This window comes from Schistocerca cancellata, chromosome 4, assembly GCF_023864275.1.
Source record: "Schistocerca cancellata isolate TAMUIC-IGC-003103 chromosome 4, iqSchCanc2.1, whole genome shotgun sequence".
Taxonomy (NCBI): Eukaryota; Metazoa; Arthropoda; class Insecta; order Orthoptera; family Acrididae; genus Schistocerca; species Schistocerca cancellata.
Genome location: NC_064629.1, coordinates 516,007,749 through 516,027,472, shown reverse-complemented (window position 1 = coordinate 516,027,472; position 19,724 = coordinate 516,007,749). Strand labels below are relative to the sequence as shown.

At 37.8% G+C, this 19,724-nt stretch overlaps 1 protein-coding gene across 4 annotated transcripts in view; it reads left to right on the top strand.

Moving 5' to 3' along the window:
- The window catches only part of LOC126184525 (uncharacterized), a 922,262-nt gene that overhangs the window by 721,643 nt on the left and 180,895 nt on the right, over nucleotides 1–19,724 (top strand). For all 4 annotated transcript variants that reach the window (XM_049926925.1, XM_049926927.1, XM_049926928.1 and 1 more), the window contains 3 exons: nucleotides 4,847–5,194; nucleotides 12,627–12,797; nucleotides 12,883–13,038. In XM_049926925.1, the coding sequence (XP_049782882.1) occupies nucleotides 4,847–5,194; nucleotides 12,627–12,797; nucleotides 12,883–13,038 (675 nt within the window). The remainder of the gene's footprint in view (nucleotides 1–4,846; nucleotides 5,195–12,626; nucleotides 12,798–12,882; nucleotides 13,039–19,724) is intronic.

Here is a 19,724-nt window from a genome sequence, read left to right as displayed (position 1 = left end):
GCTGTGGTGGCACTACAGTTGTGCTCGTATATCAGTTTACGCTCCAAGAAATGTTGATGGTGCAATGTTCTGTCCTCCATACCAGCTGTCAGTTTCTATGTATTGCACATCTACTAAAGTAATAAGAGAGATGGGCGTAACAAAAACTTACAAGATTCATGAAACTGAAATTGATAACTTCATGTCAAGTGATAGTGTTTGTTGCTACTAATTGCATATCTATTCTTATACACAATTTGAAATTGAAATGAGCCAGTCATAAAACTTACATTCCAGCAATAAAAATAATGACTGAAATTTTGAAAATTCATAAGCATATGTAACACCGAATTGTAAGTGCTCATAATTCACTTAGAATCAGACTCATTATATTCCTCATCTCTGCATAATTACTTGCAAATGAGGGGCTGCCAGGGTAAATGAATGCAGCATGTGACATAATACTGGGACGCCAACCCTGAGAACCTTTCCACATAAGAGAAATGGTACCAGGAGATCTTACAATAAATATAATTGCTTTCACAGACATACGCAAAATGACAATTTTAAAGTAATTCAGATAAAGTAGAATGCAGTTTCAAAGCACTGTTGAACTGAAAAATTTGAATTGAAATTTACCACCTTTTTGCCAGAAGTTTCTGGTGATTTTCCATGATTATCTTTACAAAAATTCTGAAGTCTTCTCACAGAGATGAACCCTCCACCTGTATATGCCACTGTTTATCTCACTGGCTGAGAGAGGGGTCAACAAACTCTTTGTTTTTCGTCATCTGGTCCCAACATTCAGCGACATTATTAATTATTTTTCTAGCTGCACTTTGTAAAGTGCTACACCTTGCCCTTCTCTGGAGGAGAGGAAAGAATATATAGTACTGCCCATGATGGGCCAAGAACTGCTTCATCACTCGTGGAGAGATGTGTTAATTTGTGATACAACACAACACAGGATAGCACAACAATCACTTCGCTATGGCTACGTACGTAAGGTTCTATATTAGATCACTATAGTTCAATTGTTTTATCTTGGCGGCTCGCGCATGCCCGCCCAGATGCGGGAGAGTGCTGTGTTGCCAGTTGCAGGCACCAAGAGAAGCAGCGCCATAGTATAGTATAGTTCACAAACTTACATTTAGGGGGGAGCGCGCAGTTTATGAAGTAAAGCCACCACGGCCTCATTAACCCTTTCGCTGCTACAGAGACGTGCTCCCTGCATTCTGTGCTGTGCGCGATTTTGTCATCATTGCACTGCTCGCCTGTGCAGACACATGGTGTTCTGACTGCTTTGACACACTTATCATTCGATTTCACAAAAACTATTTGGCCCAAAAATTTGATTTTTACACATCTTCTTGACTGATACCTTCCCCCCATAAATAACTTAATTTTGTTTCAATGTTCAACACAGTTATTGTGTAGTATTAAATGTAGTAAACCATTGCATGAAATTTTGAAGTGTTTGTGGAGGTAAAAGTCCACAGCGTATACTTTCTGTATGGTCGATTTTAGTTGCCACTAGAAATTACATTCAAACGAATAAAATTTATGAAGTAAGACACTTCAATATTGTTTTTATGTAAAGAAAATATTAAGCACTGAACAAGGTTTGAACTCAGAACCTTCTGCTTAGCAGCCAAACACTTTAAACATTACGCTAACGCAGCTTGTCATTCAACAGACTTCCTTGAGGACTTTAAAGAATCATGCAAAATAACAACAAACACTGTTGGTATGACTATGAATTACTCATGTTTCGTTGAAGTGCACCAAGAAATAAACAATTACCACTGTTCTTTATTGCCAAAAAGCGGTTAGTGAGAATAAATTTCCTTGCTATCGCCTGAATTAGGAGGCTTATTGCTTGTTTGGTTTAATTAATTAATAGAATATGAAGCAACTGGTATGAAGAATGCTTTTTCCAAGCATTCTTTTATAGAAAGTCTGCTATCAAGACATTGCTTTTGTTCAGTTACTTTATTTGCGACTGAACATTTCTAAAACTGAAGACACTTGTCCGCGCTCTGCACTGCAGTCGAACTCTGGCAACATTGTTCTCTGTTCATTGGCTGACTATGTTTTGTGACATCAGATGCGCAGAACAAACCTAAACTCGGCCGCCGTTGTAAATGACGGGCACTTTAATGTTGGCAGTGGTTGGACATAAAACATTAGTGGGCCAAAGTTGAAATTCCTGCCAGTCCAGAAATACGGAGCCTTTGTTCATCTCTTTGTGGGCAGACTGTACTGGCTCTGTATCAGTTGTCAGCTGCTGTGTTTTGCATGTCTACAGAAGTAAAAACTGAGAATGGAGCATAACAAAATCTTACAGAATTCATGAAATTGAAATTGATAGTTTCTTCATGTTGCGTAATGGTGCTTCTTGCTACTAGTTCCCTATCAGTTCTCAAGTAGGCAGTTTGAAATTAAAAAGAGCAGCAGTAAAACTTACATTGTAGTAAAAAAAAAGAAGAAATTTTGATCATTTGTTAGTATATATATAACACTGGTTCCCATCATAACACTGAAGCTAAGCACTTTCGCGCTGGGTCACCGTCTGGGTCTGCCAAGTACTGTTCGCAAGCGATGTTCACTCAGCCCTTGTGAGGCCAGTTGAGAGCTGAGTTGATTGAGAAGTAGTGGCACGGTTAAAAAACCTGTCAATGGCCAGGAGGGAGGTGTGCTAACCACATGCCTCTCCATATCCACTTCGGTGATATCTCAGGGCTGAGGATGACACAATGGCTGGTCAGTACCGTTGTGCCTTCAAGGCCTGTTTGGATGGCTTTTTTTCTTTTTTAACATCTGTAACTCTAAAGTGTAAGTACACACACATAGCTTAGAATCAGTCTCATTATATTCCTCATACGTGCATAATTCACTATTATTGTCGCTACTGTCTGATTCAGCATATCAATAAATATTTCGTCCACTACTAGTTCAACAACATTGTTGTGCCTTCCAGTAATCATCTTCTAGTTGTTGAGTTTTTTTCACAATGCCCTTGTCGGTCATCAGCAGTTACTACCAGAAGGGATTCATGGGCAGTCTTAAACAGATATTTATTGGAAATGTCCCACGAAATGTTGTACTCTCCAAACAACCTTTTCACTTTTGCAGCTATATGTTCTTGAATTGAAGAGAACAGATGTTGCTTCACCATGCTTACATTGCAGGTGACACCCTTCTCGTGCAGCCATTGCAACATCATCACTTGGCTTCATAATTGTGTTTGTCTGGTGGTTTGTTATGGCATGGAGAATTGTCCATCACAGTGACAGCCTGTGTTGGAAGATTTGTGAGAATCATATTTACAGTGCAGGCACAATTAATTGAGTAAAAATAATGATGACAGTCATTTCTATAAAGAGGTAATAAAAAAAATTACGAGTGATGGGACTTGAACCCACTATCTTCAACATACTAACCAAATGACTTGAACCACTGTACTGCAATGATTTTCTTTTCTTTCTGCACCCCCCCCCCCCCTACACACACACACACACACACACACACACACACACACACACTCTCTCTCTGTCTCTCTCTCTCTCTCTCTCTCTCTCTCTCTCTCTCTCTCTCGTCATTCATTTTGTTGATTATATGCAAACAGGGGTCCATCAGGGTAAAAGATCTCAGGATGTGATATAATACTTGGGATCTGAACCTGCACAACCACCTCTGTGGTTTCAAAAATTGGATCCCACCCCTGGGGACCTCTCCTTCTAGGGAACAGAAAATAATTGCAAGGTGTGGGAAAATACCTGGGAAGCCAACCTAGACAATGCCACGTGTGATTTTAAAAAGTTGTTTCTCCTAGAAAGCTAAACAGTACCAGGAGTCCATACAGTAAATGATACTGCTTTTATGCAAACAAATGAAATGATCACTTTAAAGAAATTCAGACAAGGGGGGGGGGGGGCAGTTTCCAATCACTAGTGAACTGAAAAGTTTGAATTTAAATTTACCATTTTTTGCCATGAATGTCTGGTTATTTTATAGGATTATCTTTGCAGAAATTCTGAATTATTCTCACAGAGCTGAAGCTTGCTGCTTTCTACATCATTATTTGTTTTACCACCTAAGAGAATGTGGGGAGCAACTCTTTATTTTAGCTTTCCCATTTGCAACATTGAGCGACATTATTATTTCCTAGCATAACTTCATAAAGTAGTAACCATCACCTTTTTCTGAGGAGTGGAAAGAGTATGTGGTACTGCCCGTGAATGTCAAGGAACCACTTCACTATTCGTCAAGAGATGTATAAATTTGCGCTGCTTCATGACATGACATGACATGACATGATGTGACACAGCACAGCATGTTGCAACAAGCACTTTGCAGTGACTAAATACACAGGACTCTGTACTAGATCACTGAGGTTGGCAGCAGCTATACACAAAACATGAGCAGGCCATAGTCGACCAACTTCTACAGACTTCTGCCGATTTATAAATAGAGAGATCTTGTTCATCACTTAGTATGAACAGTCTATACCTATGTTGACAAATGCACCTGTAAGACTACGTCACTGGCATAATAAAATTGCTACTGGTTTGCCTTGATTCCATATTTATTGTGATTGTATGTTCTACTTTGAATGTCATATCTGCTAAGTCCTGTGGCAGCTTCTGTGAGAGCATTTTTTTAGGCTCTGGTTGATTTGTAGTGGCAGATGGAGCCGTGTAAATGTGGTCCTTTGATTCAGTTTCCAGTTTATTGTAAGTGCCATAATATCACCTACATTTTGCTTTACCATTACCCTATTACTTCAGCTACTTATATTTTATTAATTTTGTTTAAGAAGCTGAGTACTAAGTAATATGTACTATGAAACTGTTTTCTGTTTCAGGGGCGTAAAAGTGAATCTGGATCAGATAGCCTGAGTACAACACAGAGACCTATCAGCCGAATGTTTGGTAGCTCACTCTTAGTGAAGTCAGGGTCTTTCTCTGGAGTTGGTTCTAGATCAGCAGTTGGTTCAACAGAACGCAATACTGCAAGTGATCCATCTACCTTAGCACATGCAGGAAATTCCACTAGTGCTAGTGGAACAGAGGATGACTCCCGGCTACAGCTGCCAGTTTTTAGGTTGGGTCCTCTGACACTGCCAGCTGACAGTGATATTGACCGCGGTAGTGCGCAGGGTACTGAGGAGCAGCTCAGTTCCTTTTCTGAGCAAGCATGGGATAATTATCAGGTTAATTTAATTTCTGTACTTCATAGATGTGAACTAAAAAATTATAATTATAGTTTAACTGAAGAGTGAGCAGCATTTGTTCGGGGGCAAATAGCCTTTCCTGGAAGAGTGCTAAAACTTCTGCACAGGATGTCTGAGAAACAGTTTCTCATCTAGCAGTGCAGTGCAGCTTGGGGCAGTTTAGATGGATACCATTAATGTGCATTTCTTCCGTTTGTTTAGTAGTTACCAATCACATATTCCAAAGCATTTAGTGGAAAATAATTACTCTCATCTCTGTCCACTGTGTTACTACTAATTTAAAAATCTGTGCTGTGAAAAGGACAGTATAATTTCATGAAACAGAATGTAGGTGACCTTTCTGATGTAGTGCAGCAGAAAGAGTAAGGACTTGTCTGCTCGCTCTTCAGTTTGCACATTGATGCTATCAATGTTTATCTACTTAAAAGTTTTCAACTTAACTATCCAGTTCTGTAAGAAACTGCCAACATTACACAAGATAAATAATGTTAAAAATACTTCAATTCATTAAATTTTCATTATCCCTCTATGGATATGTAGGTCTCGTATTAGGAATCATTGATGTAACCATAAATCATACATATTTATAGATAATGTGTGGAATGCATAGACTCCCACAACTTAGAAACATTATTACTGCATTAAAGTTTTTAGTATATACAAATGAATAGAGAAATAGTTAACATCTTGTGATATGTTTTTGAGTTCTGCTTTGCCGCTTGTAGAATGCTGAGAGGTAGCATCCCCACCTCCTTCTCCACTTATTATACAGCAGATTGATCTGTTGTTTAACAGTTTTGTGTGTTACAGTTAGAAATTGCAATGATATACACTATGTGATCAAAAGTATCCGGACATCCCCAAAAATATACATTCTTCATATTAGGTGCATTGTGCTGCCACCTACTGCCAGGTACTTCTTATTAGCGACCTCAGTAGTCATTAGACATCGTGAGAGAGCAGACTGGGGCACTCCTCAGAACTCGTGGACCTCGAATGTGGTCAGGTGATTGGCTGTCACTTGTGTCATATGACTGTACACGTGATTTCCACACTCCAAAACATCCCTGGGTCACTGTTTCTGATGTGATAGGGAACTGCAAATGTCAAGGGACATGTACAGCACAAAAGTGTACAGGCCGACCTCTTCTGTTGTCTGACAGAGACCGCCGACAGTTGAAGAGGCTTGTAATGTGTAATAGGCAGACATTTATCCAGAACATCACACAGGAATACCAAACTGCATCAGGATCCACTGCAAGTACTATGACAGGCAGCAGGTGAGAAAACTTAGATTTCATGGTTGAGCGGCTGCTCACAAGTCACGCGTTATGCCGATAAATGTGAAACGACGCCTCACTTTGTGTAAGGAGTGTAAACATTGAACGATCACACAGTGGAAAAATCTTGTGTGGAGCGACAAATCATGGTACACAATGTGGCGATCTGATGGCAGGGTGTGGGTATGACAAATGCTCGGTGTACATGATCTGCCAGTGTGTGTAGTGCCAACAGTAAAATTCAGAGGCAGTGGTGTTATGGTGTGGTCATGTTTTTCATGGAAGGGGCTTGCACACCTTGATGTTTTACATGGCACTATCACAGCACAGGCCTACATTGATGTTTTAAGCACCTTCTTGGTTCCAATTGTTGAAGAGCAGTTCGGGGGCAACAACTGCATCTTTCAACACAATCGAGCACCTGTTCATAATGCACGGCCTGTGGCGGAGTGGTAACACAACAACATCATCCCTGCAATGGACTGGCCTGCACAGAGCCCTGACCTGAATGCTATGGAATACCTCTGGGTGTTTTGGAATGCCAGCTCTGTGCCAGGCCTCACCGACTGACATTGATACCTCTCCTCACTGCAGCACTCCATGAAGAATGGGCTACCATTCCCCAAGAAAGCTTCCAGCAACTGATTAAACATATGCCTGCAAGAGCAGAAGCTGTCATCGAGGCTAAGGGTGGGCCAACACCATATTGAATTCCAGCATTATCAATGAAGGATGCCACGAACTTGTAAGTCATTTTCAGCCAGGTGTCCAGATGCTTTTGATCACATAGTGTAGGAAGAATGCATATATATCATGTTATTAATCTGAGTGCTTATAATGATTTGTACTGATGACATATATTGAGTCAAGTATATTATGTTCTGCAGATAGAGGTAGAAATGTGAAGCCTGTCTAGCATTTACACAAATGGAAATAAAAAGTCTAAACTTCTGTACTGAATGTTAGATGTTGACTGTTGACAGAATTAATGCAGCTTATCTGCTTAATACAAAATCCTGAGTATACTCAGGCGATTTATGAATAGTCCTATGAAAAAATAAAGCCTCTCTCATATCAATTTCAGCACTGATAGTCAAATGTTCAACCACAAGAGCACATCCAGTCCTACCTTTGTAGCGAGACTCATGTTTTAGTAGAGGTGTTTGCTGATAGGTACAATCTTTACTGTTTACTTGACAACAAAACACAAGCCTGTGTCCTGTATTATTTTTTGGCACTGCTTCCAGAAACAATAGCTATAATGATCTCGAGTTTTCTGATGAATTTAACATCTCAGAAAGTGAAAAAGAATGTGGCGATACTTCATTGGAGACTGAAATTGATGACAGTTTGTCAGTTGACTGACAGCTGCTCACCTGTGGTACGAGATAAATATATCCATTGGCCTCCACCCAGCTCCTCCAAGATGTCTGTTAACAGGAAATCATTGTTAAGTGATTGGTTCAACTTCATATCAACACAGAAACTAAAAATAATTTGAGTTTCAGTATATTTTAGTCAAAGTCCAGAGCATTAGTGTCCTTTGATTTTATTAATGGTGTTCTCCAAACATTTGTAACTTCCTGTTTTGAGCTTTATATGTCTGTTTGTAATATCATTCATTATAGGGCATCTTTCACAAATAAAATAAAAAAATAAAATTTTTGGAACATAATTTGAAAAAAAAAATTAATATCTTAAGGGGTTAAGCAAGCCTGTATCACTTCTATCCATAGATGCCAATATAGAATGAAGTGCCTCTGTGCCATTATAGAGACCTGGGATACTCTTGACATGCCCAATTACTTTTTGTTGCTTATTGTGATCGATAAGCATTTGGAGGAGCTGCCATATGTTGTTTCCTTAGGTCCAACAATCAAAATATGAGGGGAAAAGCACACATTGGAACAGGAAGGTGGAAAAGAATAAGCTGAAATCAAATTGTAGAGAGACATGAAAAGTACATGACAGACATTGGTAGTAAATGTGAGGCTTTAGAGCTGAAATTAGAATTGTTGGTTAACTGGTTGACAAAGGATTTTTTGGTGTATTTTTGGGTACTGTTCTTAGGTAAAGTACTTACAATTTTCAATCACATACAGTTTTGACCCAAACTAAAAATTTCTGTGAGATATGCAAAATGTTGCCATTTATCATTATAACAACAGCCATATTGTTTTTTGAAGGTTTGCTGCGAAAACTGCTAAAAACGATATTTTGTTGTGTAGTCCATAATGCAACTACCTACATACTTCTGTAATGTAGCATCGAGGCCTATATGTTCACATTATATATCATTTGTCACGCAAACTTCAGTGCTGGATAATAATTCTGCTGGTGTCTGCTTTCTCCTGACCATTGCTGCTTTGTCATATATGGCAAACTTGCAGCAAAACCAGCAGTGGACAACTACAGATTTTAAATGTGTTCTGCATACTTTGGTGTAAGGGCAGCAATTAGGACAAGTCATGTTCATATTGTGAGGAAGCTCTATGCATGTGTTCTGAGCATAGACTCAAAAGTGATGACTATTTCTCTTGTTAACATTACATATGAGAACACAACTTCAAAATCAAAAAGGAAATCTGTTTTTTAGAAATTAAATCTTCATTGCATCCCCTGCCTCAGGCTTTGAAATTCCTGTACCTCTGCCACTTGATGGTCTTGATTATGTGCTTCCACTATTAGGAAATGGGTTATATGACACTTTTATCAAGATTATGAAGACAAGGTCTCCACAAACCTTAATTGTTTTCACAATTCGAACTGAATGATTTGGCCAGAAACCTGTCACTCCTACAAGATGCTGCACAGCTGTGAGCTTCTAGACTGCAAGAAAAGAACTTGATAGCCCCTGGATCCTCTTTCTATTTTTCCAGAGATAGAGAAAAAGATTTCCTTTCATTCTTTTGTCATGTTGATGACCTTAACAATCCGTTATTCCAGGTTTGATGCAAAAGTTTTGAATTCAGCACAAAGCAAGAGATTGTTGACCTTTCATTAATTCTTCAAGAAGCAGGTCAAAGTGGGCCTCCTACACTACAAAAACAAATGTGCTTCAATGTCTATGGGATATTTAATACATTTAAAAGAGAAATTTGATTCTTTAGTCTTTATTGTGAACAAGCTTGATTACAAATCATACAAGTAGTCCATTTGTGAGGATTTAAAAGAATTCTCTCTGATCCCCAATAAATTGGCTATACCATGTATCCCTGCGTCCTATGCAAATGGGACCATCTGCGAAAAAGACAAGCACTGGTGTGAGAAAATCTGGCCAGTTAATACAGGAGTTGGAGGGAGAAACATACTGTTCAATTCTATGGAGGACCCAAAAGAACTTCCACTTTCAATTTGCATAAAATTTGGCATTATTAAACAATTTACTACAAAAAGATGGTAACACTTTCAAGTATATGGCAAATAAGTTAAGGGAGCCATCAGAATACAGGATGAAACAAGGAATTTTTTGTCAGCTCTGACAACATTTTAAGATAAAATGAATGAAATTCAATGATGACCTTAGGTGTCCTTTAAACAAAGCGCCAACAAGTTGTTTGGCAACTGTAGAGACTGCATTTATGACAATATAGCAAGAAAATGATGGATACCTTCAAAGAGTGGATGCCTCTGAGAGTCTGAACTCCATGCTGCACTTTCTAACTCCCACATCAGCTATTTTCTGGAAAATGTAGGTGCTGTGAGTGAGAGACAGGGAAAAATGGTCAATCAAGAAATTATAGAAATGGAACAGAGGTACCAGGGTCAATGGGATGTCAGCATGATAGCTGACTACTGATGGATGCAGCATGGGGAATGCCCTCAGGGAGTGCAAGGAAGAAAACAGTGGACATTTGAGGAGGAAAAAGAAGAGACATTAAGGTTTATGCGATTGTATTAGTGTTGAAGAACATAATACATCATTACAATGTTAGCAGTAGATGTACGTGTTTTGTAAGAATTTTCTGGATCTTGATCATTACATTGTTTAAACAGACTGTCTTTATAAGACAGACAGACAGAAAACCTTAGCATTTCTGAACTTACCGTATCAAAAAACATTAGGCTGTCCTCCAGTGATTACAATTGGTAGTCCTGTGTCATTAATCATGTTTGAGGAATGGTTTAAAATAAGAACAAAAGAACAAGAACTGTGCAGTAAACAATACAAACAACTGTAAGTATAGCTAAAGTCAAATGAAAAATGACGTAGAAACATGAAAAGTTCACAGTTGGATACAAATGATTATAATGTGTAAGGTATGTGTTAGAACTTCAAGTTTAACACATATATTTCGGAACGACACAACAACACATATAAGTCACAGAGTAAGTTGACAAGTAAGACATGTGTACACGTAAGCATTCAAATGAGCACTGAGTCCCAGTCTAGCGGCCGCTGCTCGGCTGGCTGCTTAGGTGGCACAGCTGCTGCATGTCTGGCAGACAGCGCCGCAAGTAGAGGACGCGCATAATTGCGCGGCGGCACTTCGAATGATCGGCGAGTCACAACAGTATGATAATATGGCCTCCAGAAGAATGGGCTTCAGCATCATGAAAAGTGATTTTCATTTGAAGCTGGTACAAATAAATTTAATAGGAGAAATAAAGTAACAGACAGGAAAAAAGTGATGGCTCATGGAATCCAAATATGAAAGATCCATTGATTTAGAACAGACTCGAATCTAATATTTTTGGAACTCATGAAGTTGAATGCACTTTTTTATGGAAGCATGAATAATTTGTTTAGTGGTTAGAATTTTGAAGGTTAAATAATTGTTGATCCGATGAAAAATAAGCTATTGGCTATGTAACCAGATGGGTGCTGGAAGAGATGCTCAGCAGTGAATATACCATATGTGTGATCTCAATAAATATGACTGGTTGATAGTGGTGATATGGAGGTGTCTGGTGTTGCTTTCAAAAGCCAGTAAAGTAATAAGTCATGCTGGATATAAAATAGAAGTTTGAAGGAAAGTGGTTCTAGGTAATTGTTAGTGACAAAAGAAAGTTTTGCTAAAAGGACTTGAAGTACTTAAAATGGGATGTTCCCAGACTTGGGAGCTGGTAGAAAGTAGGCGCAACAGATTTTACAGTAAAAGGAAAATATTAGTTTAATTAGTACATCATAATTGTTGGAAGCACTTGTGGATGTGTGGGACTTGGCCTCGTATGGTGACACCATTTTTTAAAATTTATTTATAAACATTGATTATTTATAGGGTATGAAACAATTTAAACATGTGCTTAACATGTTAAGAAAACAATGTGATAAGAGTTTTTTGACAACTGCAGTGGGCACAGTAATGAGTGGATTGTTTTGGATTTATGTATTTAATAATTTTATTTCATGAGAATTATTTTTAAGGCTTTGGGAGAGATATTACAGAGCAAAGAAAACAAATATTGAATGGGAAGAACTTTGTGAGGTTTAAAATATGAGTTTGTAATAGTATAGTGGATACTGTGCATTTAAAGCTAGTGTAGCCGTTCAGTACTGATTTCAGTATTCAGCTTAATTACCTCTGTGTTTATGACAATGACTATTTTGTTTAAGAAATAAATTCTGTTCTGTGAATGTGCTTAGGCTACATTAAATGCTAGGAAAACATATTTTATGTAAGTTTATAGATTTTTGTCGGGTTCACAAAGTAGCTTAAGACCTTTGCTTTTAGTAAGTAACAGCAACCTCACACAGCTGCCAGTTCTCATAGCATGTCAAAGTTGTTGGAGCTGAGGACTGATAAGATATGATGATGTAAATACTTAGGATTAAAGGGGACCACTCACCAAAGAACAGAAGTATTGTTGGGTTGTTGTTAGGCAAAAAAAAAAAAAAAAAAAAAAAAACAAAAAAACTAAGTTAACTCAATGTGTCTGCTTTTCAGTGAGTGGTCTCCTTCAGTCCTAAAGTATTTACATTCTACAAGAACTTTCTTAAAATATGTTATGATGGTCAGATGTGACACATTTTTTATTTAATGTAAAGGTACACTTCATTGTCTGATAACAGACTTTATTATTTCAAAATGCCTCTTACAGTTGACAGGGGCAAAGAATTTTACTTGCTGTTTCTTCTTTAGTTTAATTTGTTGAATAATTTTTTATGTAGGTTGATAATTTTGTTGCAGGAAAAGTATTTGAGTGAGCCGTATAGTGAAGAACCTGCTGATCCAGAAACAGCACGACGTTTGTTAGAATTTGGAGATGATTATCGCAATTTCTTAGACAGTCAGTCAGACTGCAGCTTGAGCAGAAGTGCCACTAATGGTACTTCATCTCTGAGACATCGTAGGCCTCCTGTAAGTTCCTCGAGTGTGTCCAGAGAAAAGTAATTAAGTGGGTGTTGGACAATGCAGTTACGTAGTAATCATTTGTTTGTTACAGGGACCCGCCGATGACAGCTCTGTGTTTGACAGTGATTCAGACTTAGAGGACTTCAATCATGCTATTTACCTTTCTCAGGCTCAGTTAGAATATGTTGAAATGGTTATCAGTGAACATATGAGCAAGCATGCAGATTTGGTTCTTGCCCCTAGTTTGGTAAATATTCAATTTTTTAATTCAATTTCATTGTTCTGTAATAATTTTTTTATGTCTGTTTCCTGAAGGCAGAGTACAAGGGGATGCGCTGTGATACTTAAAGCAGCCATAATGTCTGTGCCATGTGATCATTATGCACATGTATGTACCAGTTATGCCTCACTGTAAGACCAGTGTAAAAATCATTTGCTGTTGACAAACAGTTGGTCAAAAGTATGCATTGCTGGTGACAACATTTCACTAAATAAACAAAAGTAAATGTAATTATACAGAGGTCAATGCAAGGAATAAATTTTTTTTATAATAAGTAGATACCGCTTATCATTCAAGTAATTAGTGTTTACCAGTTCAGCATCTTAAAGAAGATAAACAAAATCAACACAAATTTAACAGATAATGTTGTACAGGTTCACAACATACATTTAAATGTAGGTGAATAATACTAGTAAAAATTCTTCTTTTATTTAAGACCTTCATTCATGTCAATACATGCTGACCAAGATCCTCATCCAAATTTGATATGTTATTGACCAGCTATACTCATGACTTACCTGTTACATTATTTTCAGTATCTTTGTATATTAACTTCACTTTTTGTAGCATATGTCTTAAGATGTAAATGATTACAGCTATGTGGGAAACAAGGAACATTTTTCTTTGAGCTGATCCAGGAATTTTTTATCAGCCCTTTTTCTAAATTTCTTTCTTGTGCCAACTCCTCAAAAAGAAAGACACAAAACATATGTTTATGATAGCTTGTTGAAAATATAGAAATTTATGCACTGTAAATCTGGATTAACTATGTGATACTTTGAAAGGTGCTGACAGTGAGAATACCACCAACTCAAAAATTTTATACTAAATGTGTTTGATCATCTAGCAAGAGTTAGTTACATAAATTTCTTGTTTCAGAGACGTTAATTACCATTGCTAGTATTCCAGTCCATAAATACTGAATTTTTTCTCCTTGACATTGCCCACTTCCTTCTCCTCAACAACCAGTTTCCTTCCCAGGTTGTTTTATTTAAAGTACTCTATGAAGATATTTAACATTCCCAAACACTACCTACCTCAAACAATACAGTTTAGAATGCAACTGACTATTACGTGGAATGTTCACTTGAATTAATTCCCAGGTTAAAATGTACTGTACCAGATGGCTCATGTGGGATGTGTGTAGAATGGAAGTCATAAAATGCAAGAAAATGTCTGGTTATTATAGCAATTAAGAGTTACAAAAGATCCTCCAGGAAGAACATTCCATATGCCAGTCACATGGTTGGCCAGAAGTTGAATTATGTTAAAAAAAGAACAGTGGTGCTTCAGGGTGACTGTGAAATAATAGAGAGAGACTGAGCCAGGGACATACAGCATAAAGCGGTCTGCCCCGTAAGATGACTGACACTCATAAGAGGACATTAAGAACACTTTGACATTTGCCATGTAGGAGATCTAGAACACGGAAGAACGATATTCAGAATTGTCTCCCTGTAGGTGGACACAGGAATCAGTCACATGGCCCCCCTCCCATGTTTCTGCATTGGTTAGTCAAAGTGTGCTGGATTATGCAGTGTGTCAGTACAACTCTTTACTGCCTTCGGGCTTTGATCTGTCAGTTCAGTGCAAACATTTGTAGCACGTGTAGCTGGCTGGAAAGACTGGGTACCAAATATAAAATTTTAGTGATTTAGGAAGACAGTAATAACCATCAATTTCTTGCAATTCACAGTGAGACTGACAATTGATATTGTACATATGGTTACTGGACTGAACAGTTTTTCCCCTTCCGTATAGGCCCATGGTAGGTGGGTAAAGGAATCCTAGGAGGGACTTACAGACTGAGGGGTAACAGTGTTTAATTGATGTTTGAGTAATCACAAGTATAAAATGATTTTATGGTCTGTATAGCAGACAAGTTTGTCAGTACGGTGTTCCAGGTCTGGCATTTCTTGATTAGGCAGGCCTGCAGGCATGAGTTATTAAGGGAGACAATTTATGTAACACGTGGACAACTAATATGAGAGGATGTCTGAAGGAAAATATTAGAATTTAATATGATATTTGGATACTGAGGACCAGTTGCAACAAGCAGTGTTTTAATTAAATGATTTAGTTAAATTTAATCAAGAGGCTAAGTTATAAGGTGAACACAGAACAGAATCTAGATATAAATTTCAGTGCTATCAGTATGAACAAATAAAATATGGTTGAAACTGGAGTGAAATTAAAGATTAATTATGTAATACTAAATTTATAATAAAAATAGAAATTCACAGTCAGAATCAATTGTCTACCTTATTAACATTCCAGTTCCCATAATATAAACATTAACTAACCTAATCCATAAAAAAATGTAAAAAAGAGATCAAAAATTTGACTATTACCTCATAGCATTTCCAGAAAACAACCAAAACCCATAGTAGTAAATTCTTAAAAAAAACATTACAATAAATAAAATAAAAATGAGTGTGACAAAAAAGAGTAAAGCTATTGTGGGAAGATATCACTATAGGTCTAAACAAATGGTGTTAGAATTAGGACATGGCCAGGAACTGCCAAATGTCTCGTCAACAAAGACCACATGGAGAGGAGAGGCAGTAATCTATGATAGGCTACAAATTCATAATGGCTGCTTGGGAAGTTTAGGAGGAGGGGGTGATACTCATTCCGGCAGCTGTGTGTCTGTGGGAGGAGTGAGGCAAGGGGTTAGGGTTGAGGGAGGGGGGGGGGATTAAAATAGCTCCGGAGGAGAGGAGCTCGCATCCTGGCACGAGCAATCATGTACTCACTACCTAAATTGGCTTGAAAACAAGGTACATTCAGATGCGGGTGCAGGAAAGCTGATTCTGATGTGATTTATTAAGACGAAGGAGTTGCCTGTTGAAAAGTTGCAATGAACATAAAAATCAAAAATATACACACTATTTTAAATATTTATGAGTAATGCCTTGAAAGAAGAATGGAAATACATTGACAGAAAAAATCACAACACTAAAAAATAATTAATGCAGAGTAATGAAATTTTGGGAATACATTTGTCCAGTAAAATATTTAACTGATCAACATAGTAAGATCACAGATTAATGTACATGCGAGATAAGCCATTGCAAATGTTATCTGCAGGTACAGTAATAACTGGTGTAACTGCCAGAATGTTGAGTGCATGCATGCAAACATGCATGCTTTTTGTTGTCCAGGTGCCAGATGTCCATTTGTGAGATGGAGTTCCATGCCTGTTGCACTTGTTCAGTCAGTCAGTGTAGGGGTGGTTAATGCTGTTTGTGGATGATGCTGGAGTTATCATATGATGATGTCCCATGTGTGCTCAGTTGGAGACAGATCTTGTGATTGAGCGGGCCAAGGCAACCTGTTGACACTCGGTACAGCATGTTGGATTACAACAGTGGTATGTGGGTGAGCGTTATCCTGTTGGAAAACACTCTCTGGAATTCTATTCATAAACGGCAGCACAACAGGCCAAATCACTAGAATGATAGACAAATTTGCAGTCAGGGTGCATGAGATAACTGCGAGAGTGCTCCTGCTGCCATATGAAATCGCACCTCAGACTGTAACTCTTTAGTAGAGGTCCTGTGTGTGTGTGTGTGTGTGTGTGTGTGTGTGTAGCACGCACACAGGTTGGTTGCAGGTCCTCAATTGGCTTCCCCCTAAACACCACCGAGGCAGAACCAGCTTTCATCAGAAAATCCAACAGACCTCCAACCTGCCCTCAAATGAGCTCTTGCTTGACACCACTGAAGTCCAAAATGGCAGTGGTTTGGGGTCAGTGCAATGCACACTACAAGGTGTCTGACTTGGAGCTGTCCTTGAAGTAACCAATTTGTAACAGTTTGTTGTCACTGTGGCACCAATTGCTGCTCAAATTGCTTTTGCAGATGCAATACGATGTGCCAGAGCTATACCTCAAAACACAATGGTCTGCCTTCTCAGTAGTGCCACATGACAGTATGGTGTGTCATTTTAGAGGACAAAAATAAAATTTCATGATTTTTGTGAATGAGGGAGTTTCAAAAATGCCTTTTGATGTGTAATATCATAATTTAAAGGTTTTTCTTTGTTGATAAACATTTGGTTTGGTAAATTGGCACTTGATTCTAATATATATCGAAAGGGCATGAATTAATATAAACTCCACCAAAATTTGCTCAAAAACTGGTTTAATGAACTCAAACAATTTTCTTTATGTACTGTTTCTATTGTCAAACACTGAAAACACATCGTAAAAATGTAAAAAGCTACAACCAACAATATTCATCAAATCTATCTTTGATTCATTCCTAGACATCATTCTTCTGCTTACTTCCTGGCATCTAATTTATCCTTCTCATTTCTCTTGAGTATAACTCAGACAGGAGCATCTGTTACTTGTTCCACTCACCTTTCTATGGACTTCCCATGACTTGGCCACTTTGGAACTTCTATAGGCTCTTGAACGAACTTCCTTATGTCTGATATTTTGAGTTTACAAGTAAGTGGTGGTTAATATACTTTTTCTGACCAGTCTGTCAGTTCCAAAAGAGAAGTTGCATTTGTATTTACTGCAAGAGTTTTCCTAGGGTGAACAGATAGGTCTCCTGGTGTATCATCATCTCCATTTCTCAGTTTAGTTATCTTCTGGAGCCCGGCTTGACATTAAACAAGCAGGGATAGTAAATGTCTATAATATACTCCATAACAAATTGTAACATCTTCAAGCTGTTGTCTTTAAGGCCAAATTTCAAAAAGCATATGCGGCAAATCCTGTTTGCAGTTGTTAACCACTGAGAGTGGCCTTACAGGGCCAATTTCTAATAATGGCAGAATAGTTAGAGGTGGTCCACCTGTCCTTATACAATAAGTTATCCTGTAACTATAGGCCAGATCTATAAAGAGATTTTTGACAGCAGAGTCACTCAGTGGAACTGAAGGGTATGGAAAAGATATTCTGACAAGTGAGGGATTGATTTCAAGTTCTGTTGTACTATCAAGCATCTTGCCAATCTTATCACTCCATTTGCTGGTAGACAAAGTTTTCCCATCCAACTGTTTGATCAAGTGATGTAAAGGTAGCTTATTAATATGAATAGCACAAAACAACCAGATAAGTTTATGATTCTGCTTTGTTTCAACCCAATGTATGACTACTCCTTTCCGACCAGTGTTGAAATTTGTTGAGTCACTGTCAATAGCCTGCAAATTTTTATCAATGCTGTTTTTCATTAAAATAGCCACAAGATGATTAGCAATAACTTAAGCAGGTTTTCTTTTCATTAAGTCTCAAATGGCAAAGGTATCTTCCACTCGTCTCACTGCAAAAAGAATAATGCTATCCTTTCACAACAGTTGGAGACTGATTACTTCAGTTACCTGCTTTGTGACAGATGATAGTGGAATCTTGGCATCCATCAAAGAAAATACATTAACTCTTGCATGTCCTGCACTGATCATGAAATTCTTCATCAAGTGATGTCATGACTTTTCCTTTGGGTCCTTTTAACTCATTGTGATCAACCACAAGTCTCCTGTTTTATTCAGTAATTAACACAGCACCCAAATATGCAGTAGTTGTAACAGCAGCTGTAGCACATACCTAATACTTTGCAGTGCAATGTTCTGCAACTGTAATGTCTTATACTGCCATACAATTGAAGTAGAAAGTATGTCAGAATCATCACATGGTATCTGCAATGGATCTTCAGAACCTTCATTTTTAATATCAGTTGTCTCTTCACCTTGTTAGTAGAAAAGAATTTCATTTGGTTGTAATGTTAACTCTTCCTTCATTTGCTGCATATATTCAGAAATTCTTTTTAATTTGTCTTATTACCTCTTGTGCTTTTTAATTTGACTGTGCTCAGATATATTGGGTAATTGAATGTGCTCCTGTCCAACAGATCCAACCTTCTCTCATTGACCTTTAATAAACACTTGGAGATGTGCACTTCATATTTACAGTGAGAACCATCTGGACGTGGACCCTCAAATTCTGAACATAGCTTAATGTCACACTTGCAACTAAGGATACCGAAAAGCTTGTCTAACATTGCTGTGAAAGCCGCCTTCATTTCCAGGTTTCCTCTGCCAGGTGATAAGTTTTCGGCCTTTTCCCAGTTCTCTTCTATTTTCTTCGGGACTGTGACTCTCGAATTTAAAATTGTTGCCACAAAACAAATGTTTGCTAGCCCACACATTTCAAGCACTTTCTGATAAATATAAATATCCTTTGCAAGAGTGGCTACTTCATATTTTCTGACATTCTCTCCCCTCTGTTGTCTTAGCAGAAGCCCATATCTTAGAACATCACACAGAGTTGGGGGTTGAGAAGGCAGCATTTCTCTACCAGTTCCAGTGAAGTTACTCATGTGAGTGGTAGTGACCCGTCTTGTCTTCCTTTTACTAGTCATGATCTGATTTTCAGGTTTTTTAAGTGGAAAAAATTATTTGTGCCTGGAAAAGGAAATACATGAAAATATTACTATTTGTGTGATAATAAAATGACACTGCTTCAAATGAGTACTACTGGTTTGAAAACTTTTAAGTCACATAAAAAAGTTCACAGATTTTATAGTATATTCTTAAGCTTAGAGTAGAAGTACAGACAAAAATAATGATAAGAAGGCACTTCTTGAAAGAAAACAGTTTGCTGTGAATTGTACACGAATTGACAAAAATAGCATGATATTGAA